General features: G+C 50.7%; 6 protein-coding genes across 7 annotated transcripts; 3 read left to right on the forward strand and 3 right to left on the reverse strand.

Moving 5' to 3' along the window:
* Positions 1-115: 115 nt before the first annotated feature.
* LOC117892992 (pre-rRNA-processing protein TSR1 homolog) lies at positions 116-2,981 on the forward strand. Its single transcript, XM_034799344.1, has 4 exons — positions 116-310; positions 373-1,925; positions 1,991-2,257; positions 2,325-2,981. The coding sequence occupies exons 1-4, from the start codon at positions 205-207 to the stop codon at positions 2,844-2,846; spliced, it is 2,448 nt and encodes an 815-aa protein (XP_034655235.1). The 5' UTR covers positions 116-204; the 3' UTR covers positions 2,847-2,981.
* On the reverse strand, positions 2,862-8,275 carry LOC117892990 (TBC1 domain family member 9). Of its 2 annotated transcripts, XM_034799343.1 has the most exons (11): positions 8,232-8,275; positions 7,496-7,662; positions 6,985-7,243; positions 6,357-6,918; positions 6,148-6,296; positions 4,678-6,079; positions 4,391-4,608; positions 4,090-4,328; positions 3,622-3,978; positions 3,464-3,558; positions 3,102-3,404 (listed from the first exon to the last, which is right to left on the reverse strand). In XM_034799343.1, exons 1-11 carry the CDS (start codon positions 8,273-8,275, stop codon positions 3,102-3,104), a joined length of 3,795 nt encoding a protein of 1,264 aa, XP_034655234.1. The 2 variants fall into 2 exon arrangements, with proteins under 2 accessions (XP_034655233.1, XP_034655234.1); XM_034799342.1 differs by having other exon boundaries at positions 2,862-3,404; positions 3,622-4,328.
* Positions 8,276-8,729: 454 nt separating this feature from the next.
* Positions 8,730-19,020, forward strand: LOC117893375. Its single transcript, XM_034799969.1, has 5 exons — positions 8,730-9,393; positions 14,124-14,370; positions 14,427-14,550; positions 14,618-17,085; positions 17,157-19,020. Exons 1-5 carry the CDS (start codon positions 8,839-8,841, stop codon positions 18,962-18,964), a joined length of 5,202 nt encoding a protein of 1,733 aa, XP_034655860.1. The 5' UTR covers positions 8,730-8,838; the 3' UTR covers positions 18,965-19,020.
* LOC117893377 lies at positions 9,316-11,311 on the reverse strand. The gene is made up of 3 exons (XM_034799971.1): positions 11,087-11,311; positions 10,768-11,022; positions 9,316-10,521 (listed from the first exon to the last, which is right to left on the reverse strand). Exons 2-3 carry the CDS (start codon positions 10,807-10,809, stop codon positions 9,496-9,498), a joined length of 1,068 nt encoding a protein of 355 aa, XP_034655862.1. The 5' UTR covers positions 10,810-11,022; positions 11,087-11,311; the 3' UTR covers positions 9,316-9,495.
* A 146-nt stretch (positions 19,021-19,166) lies between the features above and the next one.
* LOC117893378 (nuclear transcription factor Y subunit beta) lies at positions 19,167-19,975 on the reverse strand. The gene is made up of 2 exons (XM_034799972.1): positions 19,912-19,975; positions 19,167-19,849 (listed from the first exon to the last, which is right to left on the reverse strand). Exons 1-2 carry the CDS (start codon positions 19,912-19,914, stop codon positions 19,229-19,231), a joined length of 624 nt encoding a protein of 207 aa, XP_034655863.1. The 5' UTR covers positions 19,915-19,975; the 3' UTR covers positions 19,167-19,228.
* A 716-nt stretch (positions 19,976-20,691) lies between these two features.
* Positions 20,692-22,725, forward strand: LOC117893376. Its single transcript, XM_034799970.1, has 2 exons — positions 20,692-21,002; positions 21,052-22,725. The coding sequence occupies exons 1-2, from the start codon at positions 20,757-20,759 to the stop codon at positions 22,573-22,575; spliced, it is 1,770 nt and encodes a 589-aa protein (XP_034655861.1). The 5' UTR covers positions 20,692-20,756; the 3' UTR covers positions 22,576-22,725.
* Positions 22,726-25,208: the final 2,483 nt, after the last annotated feature.

Below are 25,208 nucleotides of genomic sequence, written 5' to 3' on the forward strand. Positions count from 1 at the left end.
ACTCACAATGTGCTGTTGAGCGCAGAGGTGGTGGTTCTCTCTTTTTCGGTATATTTATAAAATGGTAAGGTATATTTCTGCGGTTCATACAGTATATTTTCTCGATAAGCCCACGGTCACACTGTTGATCTGCTCTTTCAAAACACGTGCGAAAAACCAAAACAGCTTTAATTTATTGAAACTTTGGTAAAAATACCTGCAACCATGGCGGATCACGATTTCCATCGACCGGGGCCGCTAAAGCAAACAAACAAGGCCCACAAGACGGGACGTCATCGCTCCAAGGGAGCCATCGAGAATGCAACGAAAGGTAAGCGGCGCCACAAGTGGGAATTCGGAATCCAAAATCAACAAAAATTATCCTAAATGCAGGCAAAATCGGTCTTAAGGCCATCTCGCACCGGCACAAGCAGCAGCAGCGCCGTGAGCAGCGACGCAACCAGCAGAACCAACTGCGAAAGAACAAACGCGACGAGGTGCTGGAGCAGAAGCGGAAACTAGGCGGCCAGACCACAGCGCCGTTTCTGGTGTGTCTGCTGCCCATGCACGAGCAGATCGATCCCAAGTCAGCGCTGGCCATCCTCGAGGGCTGTGACAGCGAGCTGGTAGTGGAGAGCTCCCCCAGTGGGATTACCTACATGAATCTGCCGCGCTTCAAGCAGCGTTTTGCCTTCGTCACGCCGCCTGTGGGACGCGGCAATGAGCTGATTGTCCTGGACTACCTTAAGGTGTGCGACACAGCGGTGTTGCTGACATCGGCGGCCTTTGGCGACGACGAGATCTTCGATCGGTGGGGCGAGCGCATGTTCAATATGATCTCTGCTCAGGGTATACCCACGCCAGTGGTGACTCTCATGGATCTGGAGTCACTGAACCCGAAGCGTCGCCCTGCCGCCAAGCAGGCGGCACAGAAATTCATCTCCAAGCTGCTGCCCGAGGAGAAGTTGATGCAGTTGGACACCGCCGCTGAGGGACTGAACGTGATGCGTCGCATCGGTGGGCAGAAGAAGCGCATCCTGCACAACGTGGAGAATCGGCCGCACCTTTTTGGTGACATTGTGGAGTTTAAGCCCAGTGGCGAGCCAAGCGACGATTTGGGCACCCTCGAGGTGACTGGCTTCCTGCGTGGACAGTCGCTGAATGTCAACGGATTGGTGCACATTCCCGGACTCGGTGACTTTCAGGTGGGTCAGGTGATAGCACAGCCAGATCCGTACATGCTCGACAAGTCACGAAATGGCAACGCGGCAGCGCAAGTGCTCGCTCGCAGTGATCCACTGAAGCGTACTTCGCTGCAGAGCGAGAACATACCCGATCCCATGGACGCTGAGCAGACGTGGCCTACCGAGGAGGAGATCGAGGCCTCACAGAAGGAAACCAAAAAGATGAAGCTGGTCAAGCGTGTGCCCAAGGGTTTCAGCGACTACCAAGCGGCCTGGATACCCGACATCGAAGAGGTGGAGGATGCAGACAAGGACGAAGACGACGACGATGACGATATGAGCGAGGATGATGAGGAGGATGAGGACTTCATGTCGTGCGACAACAAATCCTTCGAGGATGAATACGAGAAACGCGACTCCGACACGGAGGAGTTCCAGGACAGCGTCTCGGTGTCCTCGGAGGCGGCAGTCAATGACGAAAAATACGACCAGCAGATGGACTTCCAGGAGGAGCGGGAAACCATGCAGAAGCTGCAGCAGGCGCGCACTGACCAGCTCTGGCCCGACGAGATAGACACGCCGCTGGATGTGCCCGCCCACGAGCGTTTCCAGAAGTATCGCGGACTCGAGTCCTTCCGTACATCACCATGGGATGCCAAGGAGAATCTGCCCAGCGATTATTCTCGCATTTATCAATTCAAGAATTTCGATCGCACCAAGAGGAGGGTTCTCACCGAAACCAAGGATTTCGAGGGTATTCAGGTGAGCTTTTTATTCCCCAAACTCTACTGTTGAGTCGCTTCTAATCTTGGGTCTCTTCTCTGCAGCCTGGTCTCCACATCACGCTGCATGTAATCAATGTTCCCGGCAGTCGTTGGACCGCCTTCAAGTCCGCCCACCTCACGGACAACATAATTGTTTATGGCATGCTGCCGCACGAGCATCAAATGTGCGTCATGAATGTCGTGCTGCAGCGCATGCCCGACTCCGAAGTGCCGCTCAAGTCCAAGGAGGAGCTGATTGTGCAGTGTGGCTATCGCCGCTTTGTGGTTAATCCCATCTACAGTCAACACACCAACGGAGATAAGCACAAGGTGAGGACTGAACTCTCTAGGATCTTCCCTATCAATTCCTAATGCTAATGCTTGATTCTTTTTCCAGTTTGAGCGCTACTTCCGTCCGTATGAGACAGTATGTGCCACGTTTTATGCACCCATTCAATTCCCTCCATCCGCTGTGCTGGCCTTCAAGGTGAATCCCGATTCGACGCTGGCTTTGGTGGCACGCGGACGCCTCATCTCGTGCAATCCAGATCGCATTGTGCTGAAGCGCGTCGTGCTCAGTGGCCATCCCATGCGCATCAATCGCAAATCGGCCACAATACGCTACATGTTCTTCTACAAGGAGGACGTGGAGTACTTCAAGCCCGTCAAACTAAGGACCAAGTGCGGTCGTTTGGGCCACATCAAGGAGTCGCTGGGCACGCATGGCCACATGAAGTGCTACTTTGATGGCCAGCTACGCTCCTATGACACGGCCTTTATGTACCTGTACAAGCGCGTCTTTCCCAAGTGGACGTACGAGGAGTGCCTGGTGCGTACGGCGGAGAATGAGCGTGAACAGGCGGCGGTAAATAGGAGAATCGAACAGCAGCAGCAACAGCAGGTAGCCATGGATATGTAGTGTGTAGACACCTCGTTTTATAATAGGAATAATAGAATTATATTCACAAACAATTGTCTTAACTTAAGGTAGAAGGCAATACCACAATATACATACATAAAACATGGGATACGATTAAAAGCTTACCGCATTGCACAAAGATCGATCGATCGAGGGGAGAGGAGAGCTAATACAGATTTCGGGCTAGGATTTGGTTGAGGTGTGGAGATTATTGTACTGGACTGGGGCTGATGGCAGGAGCTGGGGGATATTCATTCAGTAGTTGGTGGACAGACACTTGCGTCGCTTCTTTTGCAGCTGCTCGATCTGTTCGGTTATTTGGATGGGTGTTTGGAAACCTTCGACAATGCTGTTGACCGTGAGCACGGTGGCTATAAATTGATTGATGGATATGTGCCAGGACTCGGAGGTGTTTGTGCTGCTGCTGCTGCTATCCCGGCTGCTGTTGGTGGCCTTCCCGCTCGCCTGACGCAGCTCCTCCTCAAGTGCCACGAACAGACGCGTGGTGCTGCTGTGCTCTGCTGCCGGTGTTGTGGGATTGCCATTGCTATCCGGTTGCTGTGGAACAGCATTAGAGGATTATTACGCCATTACTTACAGCTAGGTTTAAGGCTCACCTCATCGCCGCTGCCGCCCAAATTGAGTTGTGTAAAGCTCTCCAGGCTGGGCTCCTTTTTTATGTTGCTGTTTCCCAGCTCCAAAAGATTCTCATCTGTAAAGAAAAAGCGCCTTAAAATGCAACCAATTAGTAGAGTTTTTTCTGCCCAACACTTACATGCCATTCGCATCTCTTCATCCTGCACACAGCCCATGATCTCGATAATGCTGCGCCAGAGCAGCTGGAAGTTCTCTTTGCGCAAATGCGGAATGGTCTGATGTGAGCCCGAGGCACCCTCATCGGGCTGATCCAGCAGATAGCCGAGGCTGCCCAGGCTTCTCGAGTCCGTGGCATTCGAGTCGGCGCGATCGAGTCGCGTGGCAGCAACCAGGTCACTGATCTGTGAGAAATTCGATATAGTCTCGACATTCAGAAGCATTTTATCGGCTGCAGCAGCGGCAGCAGCAGCAGCGGTAGCTGAGGCTGCTCCAGCTGTCGCTCCCAGCGGCGGCGTCATTCGTGCCGCTCCCAAATCTGAAATATCCGAAAATGTGTCAATCGATTCGTAACGTCCCTGCTGGCGTAGGCCGATCTCTTGGCCGTCGTCATCCCGCCCAGCATCGGAGCGTGTTGCAGTAGTAGTACCCGGGAATGCACCTGTCGGCAGATCCACGTAAAATGTTGAATTGCGCTGCGCCAGCGAGGAGGTGTTGGAATTCAGCGATAGATTCGGCGTATTGCGCGATAGATCCATGAACGTGTTGCCCGATATTCCAGCCAGATTATGCAAATGCTGTGTAGCGCTGATCAAAGCATAATCATCCGCATCAAACTGATGATCCGAGGGCGAGGGCAAGGCCTCCATGGACTCTGAAGCATCGTCGCTGCAGGGGGATACATAAATTTCAGAATTCTGTGTAGTTTAGGAATATAAATATCCACTCACTCGAAGAAATCTTCCGCCTCGAAGGCCTCCTCGGCATCATCTTTGGTGCGTGGACGCGGACGACGAGATCGTTCGATTTCCGCCTTGGACAAGAGCGGCGGCAAATGCAAAACAAAAAGCAATTTCAGTTTCTCCATGCTCTTGCCGGAGCACACCAAGCCCAAGGCATTGATAAGCTGTCCACAATCCAGATATCCCGTGCCCTTCTTGTCTGTCAGCTGCAAAAACACGCAAAGAAAATAAACAATAAATCCGGCCTGCAGTTTCTTCACATTCCTTCCGCTTACCCTGAACAACTTTTCGCCAATATCCACGCTGACACACTTGCGCCAGGGCGTTAGCTCTGTGAAGAGCGTGTGGAACACCTCATAGTTGACGCAGTAGGCCTCATGCCTGCCATTGCCGCCACCGCAAGGAATGGGATCATTCGGCACCTTAGTGGGCGATTGATGCAAAAGCAGCTGTGGCGTCTCTGACAGCGAACACTGTGCCTTCTGCTGCTGCTGCATGGACTTGAGGGCATGCTTTTCCTCTCTGATAATGGTGAGCAGCATGTGCAGCTCATTTCGATCGAAATAGGGATTCTGTAGATAGGCCTTCACGATGGTCTTCTCGTTGTCAATGTCAAACTGACGCATGGTCAGGCGGCGATGCTTGTTGCGCAGCTCCTCGATACGCTGCTGTGTGAGCTCCTCGCCAAACTTTGTGTACGCCTCGTGGATGAGCGTTTGCACGGTTTGCGTCTGCGAGCGCTCCATCTTGCGCTTGTCCGTGGAGGGTGGCACTTGATAGTCGGGATTGTAAATGCCCTCCAAATAGTTTTGCAGCACCAGCATGGCCTCGCCATCGTCCTGACACTTGAGCAGCTTGTCGCGATTCCATTCGATGATCTGCAGTGCCACCATAAAGATAATCTTGGCGCCCTCGTAGAAGAAACAGTCGAGAATGTGCAACGAGCTCTCGTAGCTGATGACACTCATGAAGATGGTGAGGAACCATGATATGGAGATCATTTTGATGACGCCCAGCTGCTCCAGATGCTCGTGCAGATCGGCCAGATGTGTTTCCACCAGTTCATTGAGCACGCCCTGGTCTATCTGGGCGCCCACCACCTTGTCCTTGTAGTAGTCCGGCAAGAGATTCTCGCACAGGCTGGCCAACATCCAGAAGGCGTTCTCCTCGTCGCAGAACAGCAGAAATACCGACGAAACAATGTTCATGGCCTGGCAGTAGCCCACCTGCGGATTACGCAGTGCATAAGCCTGCAGCACGCGCCTCAGTGCACCAATGCCGTCTGTGCTCTGGAATGCCGGATGCTCGGGCAGCGAGCGTGGCAGATCTCTGTCGATTTCGTCGTGTGCAAAGCAATCCTTAATGCAAGCAGCCTTCTCCACCAGATCCTCATACAAGCCGGGGTTCATTTCCTTGTCGTGAATAGCACCCGAGAAGATCAACCAAATCTCCTGACGCAACTGGTCCGGTATGCCCTCCACAATGAGATTTATGACATCGGTGGTACGAAACATGCCAATGCCGCGTCCAAAGTCGCGGAAATGCGCCTCCCAACGCACCATCTTCTCCTCCTGATTTCGAATGATTTCTGCACTAAACTGTGTCTTGAATGTGTTCATCAGAGCCGTCTGCTTGCTCCACGAGATGTCATACTTGGCACGTTCACGACTCACGGGGCTGCAAGAGATAAACAGAACATGAAATGGCGCACTATTCCTGAGCAAATGTGCTGAGCTGAGACTTACACATGAATGCGGGAGAGAAGATCTGTGATTTTCGATATGAGCACCTCTCTAGCCACGATTTGGGCAAACATAAAGGGCACATTCTCCGACGTAATGATGACAATTTGATTGTCAAAACGCTGCTGCCCGTCATCCTTCTTCTCCACACTCTGCAATGGAAAACAAACAATGAAATGATCCATCAGTTAGATGCCGATTCTCCCCCTTACCTTAATCGTTTTCATGGGTATGACCACACTGACCAAATCCTTGACATCGCTGCGAAAGCAAAAGAAATTGGGCGACATATAAATGTAGCCAGCATTGAAGCGCTTCGAGTAGGGTGTCCAAATGTTTGCCTTGATCTTGCCATCGATTATCTCCGTTTGTGGCAAGCGGAAATAAATGCGAAACTCTTCGGACTTTTGGCGTGCTGTCAGGTCTCTGAGCAGCACCGGTTTCTTGGATGCCTTGGTGCCCAGACGGGCAAAGTTCGAGGGATCATGATCGACCACGGGACTCTCTGGATCCTGGATCAACTGTTGTATGGCCATTTTGTTGAGCTGCTCGATCAGCAGATGCGCCTCGCCGGCATTGAAGATCAGCGTGAAATTATACGTCATATTATTGGTGGTCTTCAAGTAAATCGTATTTGCATTCCGACTGATGTCCTCCAGCTCGGCAAAGCGTATAATCCGCTTGATCTCATGCCCCAGCATGTACGAGTAGAAGCAAACGTGATTCAAAGAGATGTACAGCTGACCCTGTCGCGGTATCTTGTTCTTTATATATCTGGGAATGGAAAAACAATCAATTTAAATTAGGTAAATGCATTCACAGAATGCCAGCAAGCCTTACGTGGCCGAGTAGGAGTTGACCAGACGTTCTTCCTCCGGCATTTTGAAGGTTTGTCGGAACTGTGAGGTCATCACCTTGAAGTCGGCCGTCTCCCCAGTTTCATCTTGGTTATTTTGTGTATATAGCGATTTGATTTTGCATATGGTAAAGTTAGTAACTTCATCCTCGTTCTCCATTTCGTTGAGCACATTGAAGAGATTCGCCTGCAGCCATTCCCAGTCCTGTGCAATCTCATCCTGTGTTATGCCAATGGCGATTTCTGTCGGGTAGAATTTCATTTCAAAAAGCTGTGTAATCTCAATTGTTTCACATTGCATAAGAGAATCAATCTTGGAGCCGTAGGCGACAAAAACAATGATTTGAATGTGGGCCTCGGGCTGTGTACAATACACCCATAAAAATCACAGAAATCACAGCCAGGCCATGACTCACACACCAGCCACTGCCGCACATGGCAAGGCACTGATAAGGTGGGCCCCAGAATCCATTCCCAAAATGCACTTGAACCTACCGTAAGAAACTTCCGAGGACGGTGTCCGGTGTACAATGCGATACGGAGCCGGCTTGGTGTTCCACACACTGTCGTAGGTGCCCACCAGCATGGAGCCAAAGCCGCGCGACTCGCCATGGCCGCGACGTTTCTGCAGCACGAAGTACCTGGAGTACATTTCGGCAATCCTGTGGAGTGAGGGGAGGCAGAATAACGGGATTCAGAAACGAGATGCAATTCGAAGGGAAAGGGGGTCATACAGCATTCATGGTGCATGTGCGTGCGTGTGTATGGGTGTTCTTCGGGTGGGTTGGGTGGTTTTTTCTACGCAGCACGAAACACACAGTTGCCAATCAATTTTCAAGCTACCGACTCTCTGCACTCGGCCGCCGTGTGTGTGGGCACAGCTGTTTTTCCGCAGGAAATTGCGTTGTGAAATCGGAGTAGAATCGAAGAGGCAGGCCGCTGAGCCGCCCTGGCGACTTGAACCCTCTCAATTAGTTATCAACAAAGAGCGCCAATACAATTAAACAAATAGTTGAACAGTTTATGCGCGGCCTCCGTACGTGCGCTAATGCACCATTCCTCATGATGTGCATCGCGAATAAGCGTTTTCATGATACACCTTCCATAAACATAACACTGCATACACACGCACACATACCAGCACTCTAGTTGGTGTTTAAATTAAGCATCGGCATCTAGTAGCACCACCCCCCACAGCACGCAGAGAACAGAAAGGGCATTGAACACTCACCAAAACGTCGAGGGCAGCAGCAACTCCTTCGGCTCAATCCACATCTTGCTCTTGTTTAGCCTATTTGAGGGCTAGCACAGTTGGAAAAACAAAATTTCGTCTTTGTTTAATACTGCATTCGTTGATTTTGTTGTTGTTGTGTATGGCCGTGTAGAGCTGTAAGACCTATCGATGTGTGTGTACCATCGATACGTAGAATATTTTCACTATCGATGTATGACACTCGTTCTGGGGATTCATGAAATTGATTGTAAACAAATTAAAACAACAAGAAACGAAAATTAATTATTTTATTTCACTGTACGCAAATCTTAGGCAAGGGCTTTAATCTTATTTTTATCACACATTTTGCATTGAAAACCAGTATATATAAACAGCCAACCCTCAGTCGAGCACACGAGTACCCCTACTGTTCCTATCGATGTTTGCGAAGTTGGCGCGTGTTTTCATGTGTTTTGTGAGTACATAACGGTTAAAGTCAAACTTAACCTTTCGTCACTCGTGTGTTTATGTGAAACGAAACTAAATAAAATCGCGCCGTGCTACAAAATTTTAAGTGAATAATAATTTTTGTTTTCTTTACCAAATTGTCTGTGTGATTGCAAAAATGCTTAAGAAGTTCGTCGAAGTGAATGCGGAGGAGAGCCCCTCGGCCAATCCGTACGAAGTGCGCACTTACATGGGCAACGAGACCCCTGTGCTGGAATGGAACACCGAGACTTGTCCTCCTCGCGAACGCGTTTGTCCAAAGAAGCCTCCAAACTCCACAATATCCCAGGTTCTTACCATCGAGGATGAAATTCGCCGCATCCACCAAAAGGCGGAGGCGTCACGTTTCGCGCGTCCCGTCAAGAAGACCTGCGCCCCTTACGACGAGTTCCCCATGTGCGTGATGCCGCAGCGCACGCCAGCAGAGCTGAGAACCCATGCCGAGATGCGGGAGCACCTTTTGTTGGCCCGCAGGGACTTTGGACTGGTCGAGCACGATGCGCGGACTCGCAGAACTTGCCCCAACGATCTTGTCGTCCTCAACAGCCCCATGAACCTGGGCGAGGAAGAAGCGGAGCCCGAAGAAGGCGAGGAGGAAGAAGGGGAGGTGAAGCCACAACTGGCATCTCCCGAGTGCAGCTCAAACATGATCATCATACCGGATAGGCGCATGGTGAGCTTATTCTATATCAATACTTGTATTTGTATCATGGCTGGAATCTTAGGCGTACAGAAGCGTGGCTTTAAAGTAGATTTAAGATTAGTTTTTGGATTCCTATTCGACCAGCTCTATGTCATCAATGTCCGCGTAGATACTGCCTGGCGGTAGCTCCGGCATGGAGTTGAACTCCTCAGCAGCGCCACCTTCAGTGCCTGCGGCCAGCGAGAGGGTGCGATAGGCGCCGCTTGTGGCCTGCTGCTGCATGTGCACGCCCAACTGTGAGATCAGCTCCAGGGCCTGTATGTCAGAGTTCATCAAAGCAAACTGGTGAATGATGGCCAGGTGGGGGAATACGCCGTTGAGTAGAGTTGTGGTGCCGGCGTTAATTTGTGCGCTGTCCGAGGGATCCTCCTCTGGTGCGACCTGATCTGGCTGATCCATGGCCTCAGGCGAGGTAGCCGGAGAGAGCAGTACACTGGGTTCACAGGTGACCTGTTCCACGTCGTCCTCATCGAAGCGCTCTGGCCCAGTGTCGGACATCAGGCTGTTCTCACTTGAGAGGTTGACCAATTCCTTGCTGGTATCCCCATCGGTTTCCTGAAGCTCCCTTTGCATAAAATTGGGCAGCGAATGCTTGAACTCCACAATGATCTCCTCGACAGGCAGCTCCTGTGTCACACTGTCGCTTCCCTGATAGCCCAGGTCGTCCTCGTCGTACTTGTACTTGCCGCGGAAGCGATTCAGCCAGCGATAGGATGGACGAAAGCTGGGCAAGTTCAGCACGGCTGCCATCTTCATGGACGTATCCTTTAGCTTCTGGTTGCGTATGCTGATGCCAAGGCGCAGCTGGCGGCAGCGCTTCACCCACTCGTGGAGCAGAAAGCTGATGGCGCTCATCTCGAACTTGCGACGCTTACGCGTCATCTCCTCGATGATGGTGGAGGCATCCGCCTCGCTGAGCGTGGCCAACTGCTGCAGCAGCTCCTGCTTCTTTTCCAGTATGCGACGAATCTGCGTGGCACAGCAATGGAACATCTTGGCCAGACTGTTTCTCGAAATGTTTGTCTCATCGTAGTAGCGAATGACGGCCATCTTCTCGTAAAAGGTCAAAATGTTACGCTCATTGCGACGCGATTTGGGCTGTGGAGAAAGACATTGAAAGTTGAGTGAGCATTTCGAACGATTTACGCACTCCCAAATTCAAACATCCCACTGTGCCGCGCCATAAAATATGCATGTGTGCAAATAATACACACACACACACACGGCACTTGGTCGCGTATTTGTCTGGTCTGGCGACCGCGTGTGTCATAAGCAAATGCCCCGGAAACCAACCCTCGGAGCGGCTTAAAGGCCAAGTTAAAGCAGACGACGCCTCAGACTTACCCCTTTGTGGTTATTGACTGTTGCTGGTGCCATGGCTGCCATTTCAATTGCAATTGCAATAAATTGTATTTCTGTTGGTTCTTTCCTCTGCACAGTCTGAACACTGGTTTTCGTTTACCGTTTATTCCTTAACTGCGCAGCAGCAAAAGCAAAAAGCCAACTGCGCTGCCTATCGCCGTCTCTCTCGAAGTCAAAGGAGAGGCAGAGAATGTGCAAAAGAGACAAGCAGAGAGTACTTCTCCTTTCCTTTTACGGCTGCAAAGAGAAATAAAAGAATTATTTATTTGCTCCATCCAAATGCCAGAGCATTGTTAGTCACTTTTATTTGTTGTGTTTGTTTCTCAGCGAATGCGCCGCGACACGTAGCTCTGCTTCTATTAGCCTATTGTTGTTTGTGTGCTGACATTTTTACAATTACTGAGTAATAACACTTGTGCCCCTGTTTTTTTTACGGTTTCAGCTTTCAGTCTGTCTGCCTGCCCTGCCGAGTCGTGCCTGTGTTTGCGTTTGTACGTTCTGCTGGCTCTCCTCTCTCCATATGAAATAAAAACGGTTCGCTATGGCCACAGCCGCGCCACGAGAGTCTTGTCCCTGTCGCTTTGTTGCTTTGCTTCTGCTGCTGGCTGGCTGTTTGCTGTTGTTGTAGCAACGGACGTCAGAAATGCGGCAAAAGAGGAACGATAGGCAGGCAGCGTTTTGGTCGTCTCACTCACACACCTTTATATGTATGCATGCAGCTACATTTGCAGCTGTTACTGTTGTTGTTTTCGGTTCGTACTGGGCATATTGCAAATGCATTTGTGTGTATATGCAGTATGCGGCCGCTGTCAACGCTGGCGTCGTCGCTGTTGCTGAGTTTTTCGTTTCTTTTGCGTTTTTCCGCCTGTTTGTTATGTTTCGATTGTTTTCTATGGGCGGATGGTGCGAGCGGGGGTCATACTTATAGGGTGGTTATTAGTGGTGGGAGAAGGATATGCGTACGTGCTTAATTTAGCACTAATTATATAGCATTAAAACAAAGAAAGGAAGGACAGCTTCGAGGTACGGAAGCTTTAGATGATGTTTCCCATCAGAATTGTATCTTCTTTGCTTGAGCCATATAAAAGCAGACACATAAAATTGCAGTTTTCAACGTTTATTTATTTAAGTTTTATTTTTAAGCGATCGTTTCCATGACAACTATTTGATATAGTGATGCCACAAGTGTGATTTAGTTTCCTTGCATTAGAAATTGGGGGTTCAGCACAGACATAAAAATAAACAGACAAACGGGTGCTGATCAATAATATAAATCCCTTGCAGGGTGGAAAATGCATCCTTCCCGCGTGTTTAAAAATCTCAGTACATACCCTAAATGTACATACAGTGAATGTATACATAGTGTTTATATCTGCAGAGCTCTTCAATCGCGTACACCTTTAGTCCGTCGAGCACTTACTAAGCTAATTAACTTTCCGCCGTAGATAAGGCCCAGGGCAAACAATGTCTATGTCTGTGTGTGTGGGTGTGAGCTCTCTCCAGACACGCGTATGAAACAATTCGATTGATATTGGTATAGAAAATATACGATTTAATGTTTTATGGGCGTTCCATTGAATGAGCCTTATCAAACACAGCAATTTTGGGGACTAACCCAGCGTGATTCAACTGCAGGTGGAGTGGAGTCCGAAAAACCCCTTTTCACCAACATGGTCCTACGCCACTGCTTTTCCCTTCAATGCACTTTACAGCGCGCCCAAGTACTTCTGCGTCAGAGTGGCGCCGTCAGCATTGTCTGTCTATGTGTGTGTGTGAGTGTGCTTGTGCTGGTTATGGCTGCCAACAAGGCAGCTTCGTAAGATGCGACTGCTGGTTGCTGTTTGCACCTGCAACTGGCCAACAATTTCAAGCCATCTGTTGTGTTGCAGCCTCAGCAACTCTTGGGGAACGTCGGCATCTATTCCATCAACGATTCCTGGCCGAATTAGATTTATATTTCATCAGGTGCCACCCTACTGGACCCGCCGGTTACACGTGCGCTGGCCTTGCATTGCCCTGTCCGCTGCTTTTATTATTTTTATTGATTTTAAAAACGGACTTTCATTGACTCTCTTCGATTGTGGCAGGGCAGCCCCACACAGCTGTGCTGGACGGGATACCAAACACCTGCGCTGTTGTGTGTGCCCGATCTTTACTACCCGCCTTACCGCTTACCCCTTAAGGCTATGTGTTTGTATGTACGTACCCGGTTTGACATTTGGCCAAAACAGAGAGCGGCAAAACGCAGAGCTTGAGCGTAGGTCTGGTCCGTCTGGAGAGGGTTGCGTTCGTTGCGTCTCTGGCGGCTCTTGGCTCTTGCTTTGGCTCTGTCTCTGGGGTTTGCTTTTAGGCCAACTTGTTGTTGGGCATAGAGCAAGAGCAGCAGCAGCAGCAGCAACTACGACTAAGTGGCTTGTATGGGTGTATTTGTGTGTGTGCCAATGGTGTTGGCATTTGTGCGCTCGTATTGACGTGGTCGTATGCTATAACTGTGCGACGATACTGCGTCGCTGATGTGGCTATGGCTATGGCTATGGCTCTGGTCTGCTATGGCCTCACTTTGCTGCCTATGCTCTGTTTGCTGTGTGTTTGCTGTTGCTACGAGTGCGAGTACGAATGCGAGTACGGATGGAGGGGCTACTATAGCTAGATGACTTGTTCTTCGGGCGAGTTCCACGACTTGGCACGACGAGCTTCGTGTCTGTGGGTGTGTGTGTGTGTGTGGGACTCGTGTTGCGGTTTCGGTTTTTGTGTCTGGGGGTTTGGTTTTGGTTTTGGAACTGAACCGAACCGTACCGAATAAGAGCGATAAGATTCCGTGATGTGGCACTAAGCGCTGTTCGTTGTTTACTGCTGCTCTGTGCAATTTGTACGCTGGCCGGCTGGCTGCTTGTGGCCGTCAGCAGTCAGCCAGCAGTGGCCAGCGAGCCATAGAGGTGCCTCACAGACACACACACACACACACACACACACACACACACACACACACACGCAAAACGTTTGACGAGCGCCAAGCCACATCATGCACGAGTCGTTATGGCCAGTCTAGTTGGCATTTCGTGCCTTACCTTATGCCGCTTACAGAAAGACGGCCTCGCCTCGTGCTGGAGCCCACTCTCTAGTATATCTATGTATACATAGGGACTGGCATCGGTGGCGTATGCGTGCTATTTTAGGCCACTGGCCACTAAAAGCTTATGACCATGGCCAGGAGAGACAGTGGGAGAGAGAGAAAGCCTTTGGAGTGGCATTAGTCAGGCCAGATGTCAGCAATTATTATCCTTTAATGACTAACTCCTTTACTCACTGCTGCCATCGTTCAACCTCCTGCCCCTTAGCTGGAACTTAAGCGTCCCAAGAGTCGCATTTACCTGAACGAAACACAAGTGGGTCCGCTGGAGGAGTTGCCCTTTCCCTCGTACAATCCGCGCACCATTCAGGAGGGTCTCGAGGGGGAGAATCTCAAGACTTTCGATCTGATTGAGGGCTGCAGTCCGCAAGATCTTTGGACGTGGAACACGGGCTATCAGAAGCGTGAAGAGGAGTTGGATCAAGAGTTTATTACAGCCTCACTGCCACAATATGGTGTGTACAAGAGCCAGCAGGTTGCACTTTCCTCTCATTCGATTAGTTTCCCGCAGAAAACGACGGAGAACTCATCTACTATAATATACCCACGGAATTGGACATCACCTTCAAGGCGGAGATTGTTTTTGGCAATCGAAATGTCTTTCCAGAGAAGGAAAAGGAAGTAGGTCGCACGAGGTGAGAGAGTGCAGAGAGACAGATAGTTTTTTGTGTGATTTTTTACCCCCTGCCAACCTACCATTAGATACTATTATCGGCCGAGTGAAATTGCCTGCATTATTGTGGCCTATGTGGAAAGTTTTCGCCTGAATCCGGACTTCTGGACAGGCAGCACCATGGATGGCATACTGAAGCGAGGCGTTAGTCTGACCAAAAAGAGCATCGCCCTGAACTACAAGGCGCCAGAGATGACAGACTTTGACATTATACCGCAGGTGAAGGAGCGCGAGGCTGAGGTGCAGATCAAGATCCACTTCTCTGGGCTGCTCAGGAACGAGCCGAACATGTTCAAGGCCCTCTCGCTGTTCTTTACCAAATACAATGCCTGCATCTTTGTGTCCCGCGAGCTCTTCCTGCTCATCTGGAAGCGTTGCCTCAACTCGTACTACGTCTTCGATCCCAATGGACGGAATGACATGTGTCTGCGTGACTTTGCGGAGGGCAAATGCTCGCTGATGGCCACCCGCTACACGGAGCATTTGGTGCATTTGATAACGAAATTCAGTGAACTGCAGCCGCAGGATGAGTTCAGCATCTATGAGATATCCCTGACGCAGTACGGCAAGCTGAAGGGTGAGCCACTGAAGAAGGATAACAACAGCATGGAGGTGCACAAGCTGTGGGCGGTGGTCAATGAACATTTTGCGGTGAAGCCTGCGGGGGAGGGTGGCATCCATCAGCCCATATCGGGCAATGAGAAGAACGGCTCGCTGGTCGTCTCGCTGATAGCTCTCATCTATGCGGAGTTTGAGCTGGCGAAGCTGTGGCGTCCAATGACCATCGATGACATCATTCGCTATGGCATGGCCTACTACCAGACGCTGCGCAAGAAGTTCCGGCTGGATGGCAAGCGTTGGAAGAACAAGAAGCCCCACCTGAATGTCGTCGATCTGCCGGAGATGTTCCTCATGGGCGCCTTCAAGGCCACCGTGCGCAAGCAGCCATTCCTCATCAATGGCCATGTGGCTGACTGCAAGAGCTATCTGGACTCGCAGCTAACGATGGCGCTGCAGCAGCTGTTCAATATGCCACAGTGGCCGGCGGCACTGCTGCAGATCGACAACTCGGTGCTGGGCATCTGGCGGGACAGGGAGTTCTTCTACGTCTTCGATCCATTTCGGCGCAATCGCAGCGGCATGGTGGTGGACCCAGATGACTATCGCATCAAGGGTCTGGCCATGCTGCAGATGCACGCCACCTTTGACTCCTTCTGCCGCGTGCTGTACATGAATGCGCTGAAGATGCGACGCGGTGGCAAGTTCTTCATACACGGCATACGCACCGGCTGCATTCGACCGCTGCAGGTGATGACACAGAAGACGAACAAGTTCCAGGCGCTGCAGATGGGGCTGCCAACGTTCACGGACGAGCCCCCGGAGCCGGAGCTGAAGCAGAAGAAGAGCATTGAGAGCATACCCGACGAGGAGCGCATACCAGTCAAGGAGGAGAAGGAGTGGATCGAGGATCTAATCAATGGAATTATCAATGAAATCATCCAGGATCTGCCCGACCCGGCGCTGCAGCGGCCACACCTCTATCCGCAGGCGCAGAAGGTGCTGCTGCGCACGGACATGGAGAATCTGCGGGCGCTGCGACTGAAGATCAAGCGGGGCTATGAGCTGGACGCCGAGGATGAGGAGGAGGAGAAGCGCGCGCCCACACTCGAGGAGGAGGTGGCGCTGAGGAGCAACTTCCAGGCGCTGCCAGACGGCGCTTGGATCATCATGGGCTCCACACAGCTGCCGCAACTGGATGAGGAAATGGCCAAACTGGGCGGCCTGCTGTCCGCCGTGGTGGCCGTGGCGGTGTCCGCCAAGTACAAGCTCTCCACGTGGAACGCGGACCTCATCGAATTCGCGCTGGAGTCGGCCAACAGCTTTGGCGAGGATTACCAGAACTACGAGTACATTCTGGCCTGTCTGCTGGCCAAGAAGCTGCCGGACATTGCCATCGGGGAGAGCAGCTTCAGCCTGGAGGTGCCCAAGGTGGTCAAGTCCTCGATCACAGTGCCGCTGCGGCAGGTGCTCGTCGATCTGCTGGCCAGCCAGACGCGCCTGCTGCTCGTGTGTCAGCGCTTCTCCTGCGTGATCTTCAAGCGTTACAACTTCCTCTACATGTTCATTGGATTCCCCTGCAGCGCCGTGGGCTACCGCAAGGGCGGCTCTGGTCCAGCCTGTCTGCTGCGCTTCCTCGAGCTGGACGCGCTCATCAAACGCATCGAGTTTGGCTGCAATCCCCTGGGCTGTTCGGTGATGAACTTCATTGTGGCGGGCATCAAGGTGGTGGACAATCATCTGGAGGGTCGCTTCCGGCGCTGGCCCAAGGCCGATGAGGATGCCGAGTACAAGCAGCTGTCGGCGCGACAGAAGCGGCTGCGCGACACGCGGCTGGAGAAGATGCGCTTCATCGATGATGAGCTGAAGCGGGAGAATGATCGCATACAGAAGTTCCTCAGGGCCAAGCAGCAGCATCAGGATCGCAAGAGGAGGAAGCGTAAGTATTCTGGGACTTTGTTGTCACTTTATTGGATAATTCTAAAGGAAACTCCCCCCTACCTACCACAGGCAGCCCCGCTTATCGTGACACTGGCATTGACGAGGGCGAAGGCGAAGAGTACAGGGAGTACGAGGAGCTGGGCATGGAGCTGGAGGAAGAGGGCGAGGAGGAGATCGAACTGAAGCACCAGCCGGGCAAGCAGCTGCCCAAGGAGCTGTCGCGCGCATACCAGCCGCGGCCCATCCTCTACGGCTATCGCATGCGGGAGAAGGATTGCCGCTTCAAGATCCAAGGCAGCACCGCACTCGAGGGCCGCGACGAGGGCAGCTTCAAGGAGATCAAACCCTGCTATTTCGCCTCCGCGCTGGCCATACTCAGCTGCTCGATGCGTCCGCTGAATCGTTGGAACTCGTATCGGGTGGATCGGGTGATATCCAATGCCAAGGCGATAGCTGGCACGGTGTGCGAGCTGGAGTCGGTCTTCGAGCGTGTCGTGCGTCATGTGACGGTGGATGATTACGAGTTTGACATTTGGATACGCGGCTTTGAGGCTGCAGGCATGGGCGCACCCACCAAAAAGGAGCAACCCGCGGGCATGGCCAAGGAAATGTTGAAGCGTAAATTGGACAAGGCGCTGCACCAGCGGAAGTATCTGCTGATGTTCACGCCGAACGGCAGCTATGCGCTGTACCATGATGAGTTCTTCCATCTGTTCGATCCTTATGGCAGCATGGAGAAGGCAGGCGGTGGCGAGGAGGAGGAGGAGCAGGACACGGGCAACGAAGAGGAGGGTGGTAAGAAGAAAAAGTGCCCCAAGGGACCGAAGCGCTATCCAGAGCGCAACACCGCCTCCTGGGTGCTGTTCGGCGACACGGAGGAACTCATCGAGTACGTCGATGAGCGTTGCAGCGTGAAGGAGTGGAAGGAGAAGTGCATGTACAAGTTCTATGTGGTGGACATTCTCTCCCACAAGAAGGCAGCACCCAATGCGCGCATCCTGCAGCTGCTGACGGATCTCTCCATACCCATGACCTGCTCGAACAAGCACTACGGCGCGCCGGAGTACGAGATTTGTGCCACAAACGAGTCGCTCGGCTGGCTGGAGCTGGAGAACTGCCTGCCCGTGTGGAGTCGCCTGAATCGCCGCAACACGGCCGGCAAATATCGCAATCTGCCAGTCAGCAAACTCAAGAAGTTCGACGTGGAGATCGAGGGTCGTCTGTGGTCGCTCTGGGGCAACCTGCATCCGGAGGCGCCTGTGTTCGAGGATGAGCTGCGTGGACGCCAGTACCTGGCCTGCTATGTGATGGCCTGCTGTGCGGCCAGCGTCTACCGATTGATGGACTGGAGCCCCCACATGTTGGACAATATCGTGGTGAGCGGCACAACGTACTTCAAGGAGAGCGTGGAGCAGATCAACAAGGAGGATTACGAGTTCTCGCTGGAGAATCTCAACATTGACTGCGCCATGGATGCCATTAACTTTGTGGTGCACATCGAGCACGTCTGCTATGGCAAACTCTACCGCGTGCCCACCTTCAATCGCATGAATCTCGCCGAGGCGCTGATCTACTTCTTCAGCCACTACCAGTACGGCATTGTGATGGTGCGCAAGCGTGCCCTGGCCATTGGCTTCTGTCCGGGCCACGATGGTGGTTACTTTATGTACGACTGCCAGGAGAAGGATCATCCGCTGTTCCCCAAGCAGCAGGGCGCTGCCTACATGCTGCGCACGCGCCACCTTCAGGTGCTTCTCTACTGCATTGTGGTGACGCTGAATGTGCCCTTCTACAACATTGACTTTACCATCCACAAGGTGGAGATGCTGCGCGAGGGTGCCACCATCGAGAACGAGGAGGAGGAAGAGGGTGGCTAGGGGGCTGTATCTTTTAGCTTAGAAGTCTAACCATTAAAATGATAAGAAACGGCAAATGTTTGTGCGCAAATCTATCCTTTTTGGATTGCCAATTCCCAACTGTTCCCTTCACTTTTTGGCCAGCAACCCACACACATTCCCACATTCACTTCCAAGTCGAAATTTAATCAAATATTTAAGAACTATGCTAAACATTTAAGCAACAAGCGAATGACGCAATCCACACGATGCCGTCATTCCACGATTGAGTCACTGAGCCGTGACCTAATGCCTCAGACGCAGCTGCTCCTCGGCCTGTTTGTAGTGATAGCCATCGGAGCGGAGCTCGTGGGCGGGCACTGGCTCTGCCTCGACATCCGTGGGTGCCATTGGCTGCTGTACATCCATGTAGTAGGGCATCTGCTCCTCCTCCTGTGGCATCTGCATCTGCTCCTGGTACTGCTGGTAGGTGAGCTGCTGGTCCTGCTGCTCCTCTGATGTGGCTGCTGGAGGTGGCAGGTAGCGCATGGCAATCTGTGGCTGCTCTGGCTCCATCTCCATCTGTGGCTGCTGCTGCTGCTGCTGCATCATCATTTCCGGCTCTGAGCGCTGCTCCATTTGTGGTGCGGGCGGCAGGTAGCGCGAGGAGAGCATGGCATCCATTTGCTCGGTCTCCAGGGGTGCGGGCGGTGTCAGCAGACTGCTGGGCATGGCCTCCATCACGCCCTGCTCGTTCTCCCGCATGAACTCCACCTGTTCGGGCAGCTCACGCAGCTCCTGCTGCTCAATGCTCATGGAGACGGCATGCTCGGGCTTTGGTGGCGGCAGATAGCTGCTGGGCAAATGGGAGACATCCGCGGCGGCCAGGCAGGCCAGGCACAAGGCAATGGTCAGGCTGAGGGAGCTCTGTGGAACGTTCGAATTATTTAGATATCCAATTGAGGACTCCCATGCGTTCCTTCACTTACCATCTTGTTGGTTGTCTAGCGTCTGATGCTGGAACAGGTGGAACTGTGGCTATATATACCGCTGTCCGTTGGAGACCTTCGTTTTACTTCAAATATTTGGCTAAGAGTCTGGTTCCGTTATTTACCCATTCGATCGTTGAATTTGTCGTCGAATTTCGCGCATCTTATAACAAACAACAATTACCCAGCAAACAAACCAACAAACAAACATTCGAATTTCGTTGAATCACTGATGGAATGACCGCCAAGCCAGGCTAAAACCAAAACCAAAACCAATCCCATCCGATCCAAGCCAAGCCAAAGTGATGCTTCAATTGGAGTCGGCTTAAGCCGCTTTTGGCATCTCTTTTTCGCCTTCCTTCCATTTTGTGTGTGTGTGTGCCGCAGACAGGTGCCACTTGACGGGGCGTTTGACAATCTGAATTGCGCTTCAGATTGGTTCGGCTCTCAGCTATCAGCTCTCGAGGCGCATAAACTGGAGCATGGCTTCAGCCCAAGGTTCCCATTTGAAGTATCTTTTGCACACTTTAAGCTCTCTGGGGGCTTGGCCTTCTCTGGTGGATTTCACGGTCAATAGCAACAGCAGCAGCAACTGAAGAAGATGTCAAGCCCGAAGGGACGGATAAATATTCAGGGAAATCCAGTTTGCTTTGTTACCAAGGGAAGTCCGGAGTGTATTTTGCTTGTATCTAGTTTTCGTGGTGGAAAAACTCAAACGATAAACGTTTCCGCACTGCCAACTCCTGCCAGAATTTCATTACAATAAATATTTTCACACTTTCTTTTGAAGTTCCTATTTTATTTGTTGGCTACACTTTTGTTTGATTTTTAAACCGATATTCAATATGTTTGGCTGCACCATTTGTGAGCACAGGAAGAGTGTGCTAAGCACTCCGCCGGAGTTCGAGCTTCGGCGTCTTAGGGCAAACACGGATGAGATGGAAATCTATGGTCTATCCAACTATTGCAATGTTTGCCAGCGTGTTACCTTTTTTGTGAATCCACAGAACTTTGAGGGCCCTTCTCGCGCCTCATTGGCATGGAATATGTTTTGTTTTGCGGCAGAAAAGTTGGGCAGGTTGCCGACGCAGGTGAGGCAAACACTTGAGGGGGAAACACTCCTTAAAGTTCATTCCGCAGGATGCAGAAGTGCAGACAAAACTTTCGGAAATATTCCGGGAGACGGCTGGTCAGCTGGATGCACAAGAATCATCCTCTGCGGATCTGAGGACACGGCCTACTGCTGTTCCGCAGTTTGAAGACACAGAGGAAGAAGATTCCGCCACGGAAGTGAGTGAAACCGATTCGGGGATCACTCCAGTCATAGGCGATGTGCTGGACTCTGAAACGGATTCTGTTAGTTCTCACAGCGTCATGGACGTAAAGGTGCTCTACCGCCGTCAACCGAATCCACATAACAGAGATCGTCCCAGCTCCACGCTGAAGATCAGCGCCGTGGGCCACTTGAGCGCAAGAGGCTGGCCTCGACAGCAGCGCAAACTGAAGGAGAACCGAAGGCGGCTGGAGGAATTGGCCAGCATCATGCGTCGCATCGAAGCGAAATCCATCAAGCTGAAGTCGGAAATGGTGGAGCTGGAGGACAAGCAGCAGCAGGAGGCGACCGTGGAGCGAAAGTCGCGAAGGCAACGCGTGGCTGCGGGCGGTTTGGTGCGCGGTGGTTCATGGTGGCAACGCGAGAACTTGGAGCGGGTTTTCGGCAAATGGTCAACGGAGCAAAGAGACACCAGAATGGAGGCAGAGGCAAATATTCTGCTGCAGGCCATAAGGCCACGAGTTGGGCATCAGCGCAGGCGGAAGGATGATCAGGAATCAGACAAAGATCCGAGGGGATCCAAGGAGCATCGCTTGAAGAAGTGTGGAGCAAAGAAAGAACACAAAGATGAGCGCAGGGAGACGGACAATAACACGGATTGGTCTATGCAGAATTTATACATAAACTCATCCTCGACAGCGGAGAGAGCAGCCATGCCTGACAGCTCCAGTCTCAGGGACAATGAGCATCTTGGCAATCACCTGGAGAGTCCCAAAGAGAATCCTGCACAGTTGCTGCAGATCTGCAGGAAGCCCATAGTCTGTCCAATTGATGGAGAGTGCCAGCAGCGCTGCTTTGTCTCGGACTTCAACACTCACGTGCAGCGCGACCATCAAAATGTTATGTTGGAGCGCATCAAAGTGGGGCAGACAAAGACCTTCCTGCTGGATCTGAGACTCACGAAGAGGAGTCAACCCACGTGCCACATGGTGTACTTTGTCAGGGATCTGCTCATCGACTCTCGAGGCGACATGCTGCCCGTGCTCGTCATGACTGCCCGCAGCCATTACTGTGATGTGTTTCCTGACAAGATCAGCACCAAGGATGCTGTCGCCCTGGAGGATGAAGCGACGCAGTTTCTGCTCATTTGGATATGCAGCTACAAGCCCACGAATGCTCATGTAAAGGCCACACTCTCCGTGGAGGCCACGTGCTCCGACATGGCCGAGAGCCTGATGGTGCGTACCGCACCGGTCTACGATATGCGAGCGCCGCAGGATATGCCCAGCATTTTCCAGAGTCCTTCCACACTGGTCATGCAATACAACTTGGTTCGACGCATCACACAGCGGGGCAAGCACTTGCTCACCGTTAAGGTGAAGATTGAGTAGGGAATTTATTTACTTTGGATGATAAAAATTGAATGTGCTTAGGCAACTTTCAAGCTAGAAGCAAGCTGCATTGTAGCTACATGAAAACTGCCGCCTCACAATGCATTCGATCCCAAATTGTACAAGTTTTTGCCTTCTGCACAGCATTTTTGGTACAATTACATATGTTTCCTGTTGTAAAAGTTGCCAGTTTTGATATCAATCAGGCACACAAATTGCTGCCTGGCTATTCTACATAAATTGTACACAAACACAGCCCAAAAGTGTGCCACAAATAACAAAAAGTATCCCAACATTCAGTGGAAGTCAGAAGTAAAATTAATTTTTCGATGCGCGGCTGCTCCATGGGGTAGTAGTTGGAATTTGTAGCTCCAGTGTACAGCCAATTTGTAAGAGGATTAAGGATCGCCTGTTGTATAATTGTAAGACGTATTCATGAAGATCCAAAGATCGCCAAAGGAGCTAAAGCTAAGGTTGCTCAAGCACAAGGATTCCCTTGTAGCATTTTGATAGAAATTTCCTTTCCTAAAAACAAATCTCTGTGTGTATCGATTGTCAGCACTTGCGTCTGGCACACTGATTGACTCTTTCGCCCCCACATCACTCAGTCGCTCAGCAGACAATAAGAAAATGCAAAATGTATTTTATAAAACTGAAAGTCTTGCTCGTACACATATCATTGCTAGGCTCTTCAATCGAGTGCCTCTGTGTGTGGGTGGAATGCAATTGATGATGATATGAGTGCGTCTCCCTCTCTCTGGCGCTGTCTCGATTGTCGCAGAACGATTGTGATTAATGGTGGCAGCGTCATTGAACGGGATCCGGCGCTACATATGCACATCGAGCGATCCCCGCCGCCGCCGCCCCATGATGTCATTCATTGAATGGCACTTGCCAAACGCTGCCACGTTTCGCGTGGCATGGTGTGCCCCCCCCCCCTGCGTCTCCCATTCACTGGAGAACAGTGTCAAGTGAGAGTTTGTGTTTGTTCGGTGTTTGCTGCTGCTGCGGCAGGCGGAAATAATGGCTTAATGAGACAAATGACGCGACTCTGACACATTCTGACAGCTTCTAACTACGTGTGAAATTCGTCGTGAAATTGATGCTCAATTTTCGGACAGCATACACATGTACACATGCATCATCTTGCAGTCAATGTCACATATTTGATAATTTATAATCGCAGAAATTCGCTGACAGATGAGAGTATCATCTATGACTTTGCTGTCTGACTGTCTTCGCTGTCTAAAATCTCTTTGGAGCTGCCTAAATAAAAACTCTTTGGAGCTGTCACTTCTGTGGCTTCCATTTTGATGTGAACTTTTGTGGTTCCGCCACTCAGTCTTCTGGTTTCTGGTCTGTCTGCGTTCAAAAATAGCTCTGAGTTTCCTTCAAGCATGCCAAAGTCTGTTTGTCTGCTCGTTAACGAGTCTTTAGACGCGAATTTTTGGCACGGAATTAAAAACGGGCTGAGGCAAAAGTTCCCAAATTTTGTAGTTCTTCAGAATTTGGCTTTGGAATGCACTTGGAATAGGGGGATATTGTTGGAAATGAGCTATTTAGTTGGATAATTTATCAAATTATGCTCGTAGGGCATGGAAAGAGATTCGATGAAGATGTAGAATAATTCTTGAGACACTTTAGCTGAGGAAATTCAGTAAAATTAGATAGTGAAAAGTTCTTAGGTGAAGGTCTCTCGCCCCAGAGTTCTCAACGTATTTTTATCTGTTATAATTATACACAAATCACTTGCTATTTAATTATATTTATTATTGTTCTGGCATGCTGTAATTTCTATTCATAAATTTGCATAATTGTGCACAAAATTAAATCATTCAATCAGAATAATGAATCGCCTCACACTTCCGCCTGGCATTCTGTTGCACTTGAATGTTTTGTGTTTGTGGTTTATGCATTTTTGCGCCCATAGCAGCTGCACTTTATTAATACACTTATGACCATTTGCACGAAAGTGGCCCAGTGACATCAGTTGTTGTGGATCTATCGTACTTAGCAATAGAATTTGAGGGCATTTTTTGCATGAGATCAGCGTTCGTTAATCACCCGGGGAAATGGGTTCAATTTCGTGTTAGAAATGTTTACTTTAAAGCCAAAGTGATTCGTTCGACCTCATCTATGTACATACGAGTATGTGCAACGTTTGCCACATTTTGTGGCTTGTTTGTAGCTGTTGTGTTCTAATTGAAATGGACCACAAAATTGCGCTTGCCGCATGCCGCATGCCGCCAACTTCAAAGTTGCTCGCTTCTGATTGATGGTTATGATTGATGGCAGGGAAGCCTTACCCAATCTCCTTCTGCAAATTCTTATTTCATTTATGTTGGCAAGTTTGTTGTTTTGTTTCTTACTCGCCTTTTGCTTTTGTTTTTGCGCTCCAATTTGCGACAATTGAACTTTGTCCCCAGAAGAAGAATTCTGCTCTGGCTCGATCGCTGCTCGACTCTCACTCAAATGTCTCTCTGGCAGTGTCTGGTGCTTGGCATAATTTGCATAAAATATATATTGGCATATTCAGAGTTCAAAAAGTGCCCCAAGATGGACCAAAAATGCGCGTGTGTTGTTTTCATTTCCCATTTTCCAGTTTTGGGCAAAATCTCCTCTCATTTTCATAA

This window comes from Drosophila subobscura, chromosome J (assembly GCF_008121235.1).
Source record: "Drosophila subobscura isolate 14011-0131.10 chromosome J, UCBerk_Dsub_1.0, whole genome shotgun sequence".
Classification (NCBI taxonomy): Eukaryota; Metazoa; Arthropoda; class Insecta; order Diptera; family Drosophilidae; genus Drosophila; species Drosophila subobscura.

Excerpts from the sequence above, each read along its gene's own strand:
- LOC117892992 (XM_034799344.1), top strand. The coding sequence starts at position 205 with ATGGCGGATCACGATTTCCATCGACCGGGGCCGCTAAAGCAAACAAAC. Across the intron at positions 311-372 it reads CATCGAGAATGCAACGAAAG|GCAAAATCGGTCTTAAGGCC; the intron begins GTAAGCGGCGCC and ends TCCTAAATGCAG. Across the intron at positions 2,258-2,324 it reads CCAACGGAGATAAGCACAAG|TTTGAGCGCTACTTCCGTCC; the intron begins GTGAGGACTGAA and ends TTCTTTTTCCAG.
- LOC117892990 (XM_034799342.1), bottom strand. The coding sequence starts at position 8,275 with ATGTGGATTGAGCCGAAGGAGTTGCTGCTGCCCTCGACGTTTTG. Across the intron at positions 7,244-7,495 it reads GTCCTCGGAAGTTTCTTACG|AAATCGCCATTGGCATAACA; the intron begins GTAGGTTCAAGT and ends TCTACCCGACAG. Across the intron at positions 6,297-6,356 it reads TACCCATGAAAACGATTAAG|AGTGTGGAGAAGAAGGATGA; the intron begins GTAAGGGGGAGA and ends TTTCCATTGCAG.
- LOC117893375 (XM_034799969.1), top strand. The coding sequence starts at position 8,839 with ATGCTTAAGAAGTTCGTCGAAGTGAATGCGGAGGAGAGCCCCTCGGCC. Across the intron at positions 14,371-14,426 it reads AGCCTCACTGCCACAATATG|AAAACGACGGAGAACTCATC; the intron begins GTGTGTACAAGA and ends AGTTTCCCGCAG. Across the intron at positions 14,551-14,617 it reads AAGGAAGTAGGTCGCACGAG|ATACTATTATCGGCCGAGTG; the intron begins GTGAGAGAGTGC and ends ACCTACCATTAG.
- LOC117893377 (XM_034799971.1), bottom strand. The coding sequence starts at position 10,809 with ATGGCAGCCATGGCACCAGCAACAGTCAATAACCACAAAGGG. Across the intron at positions 10,522-10,767 it reads CAGTCAATAACCACAAAGGG|CCCAAATCGCGTCGCAATGA; the intron begins GTAAGTCTGAGG and ends CTTTCTCCACAG.
- LOC117893376 (XM_034799970.1), top strand. The coding sequence starts at position 20,757 with ATGTTTGGCTGCACCATTTGTGAGCACAGGAAGAGTGTGCTAAGCACT. Across the intron at positions 21,003-21,051 it reads TGGGCAGGTTGCCGACGCAG|GATGCAGAAGTGCAGACAAA; the intron begins GTGAGGCAAACA and ends TTCATTCCGCAG.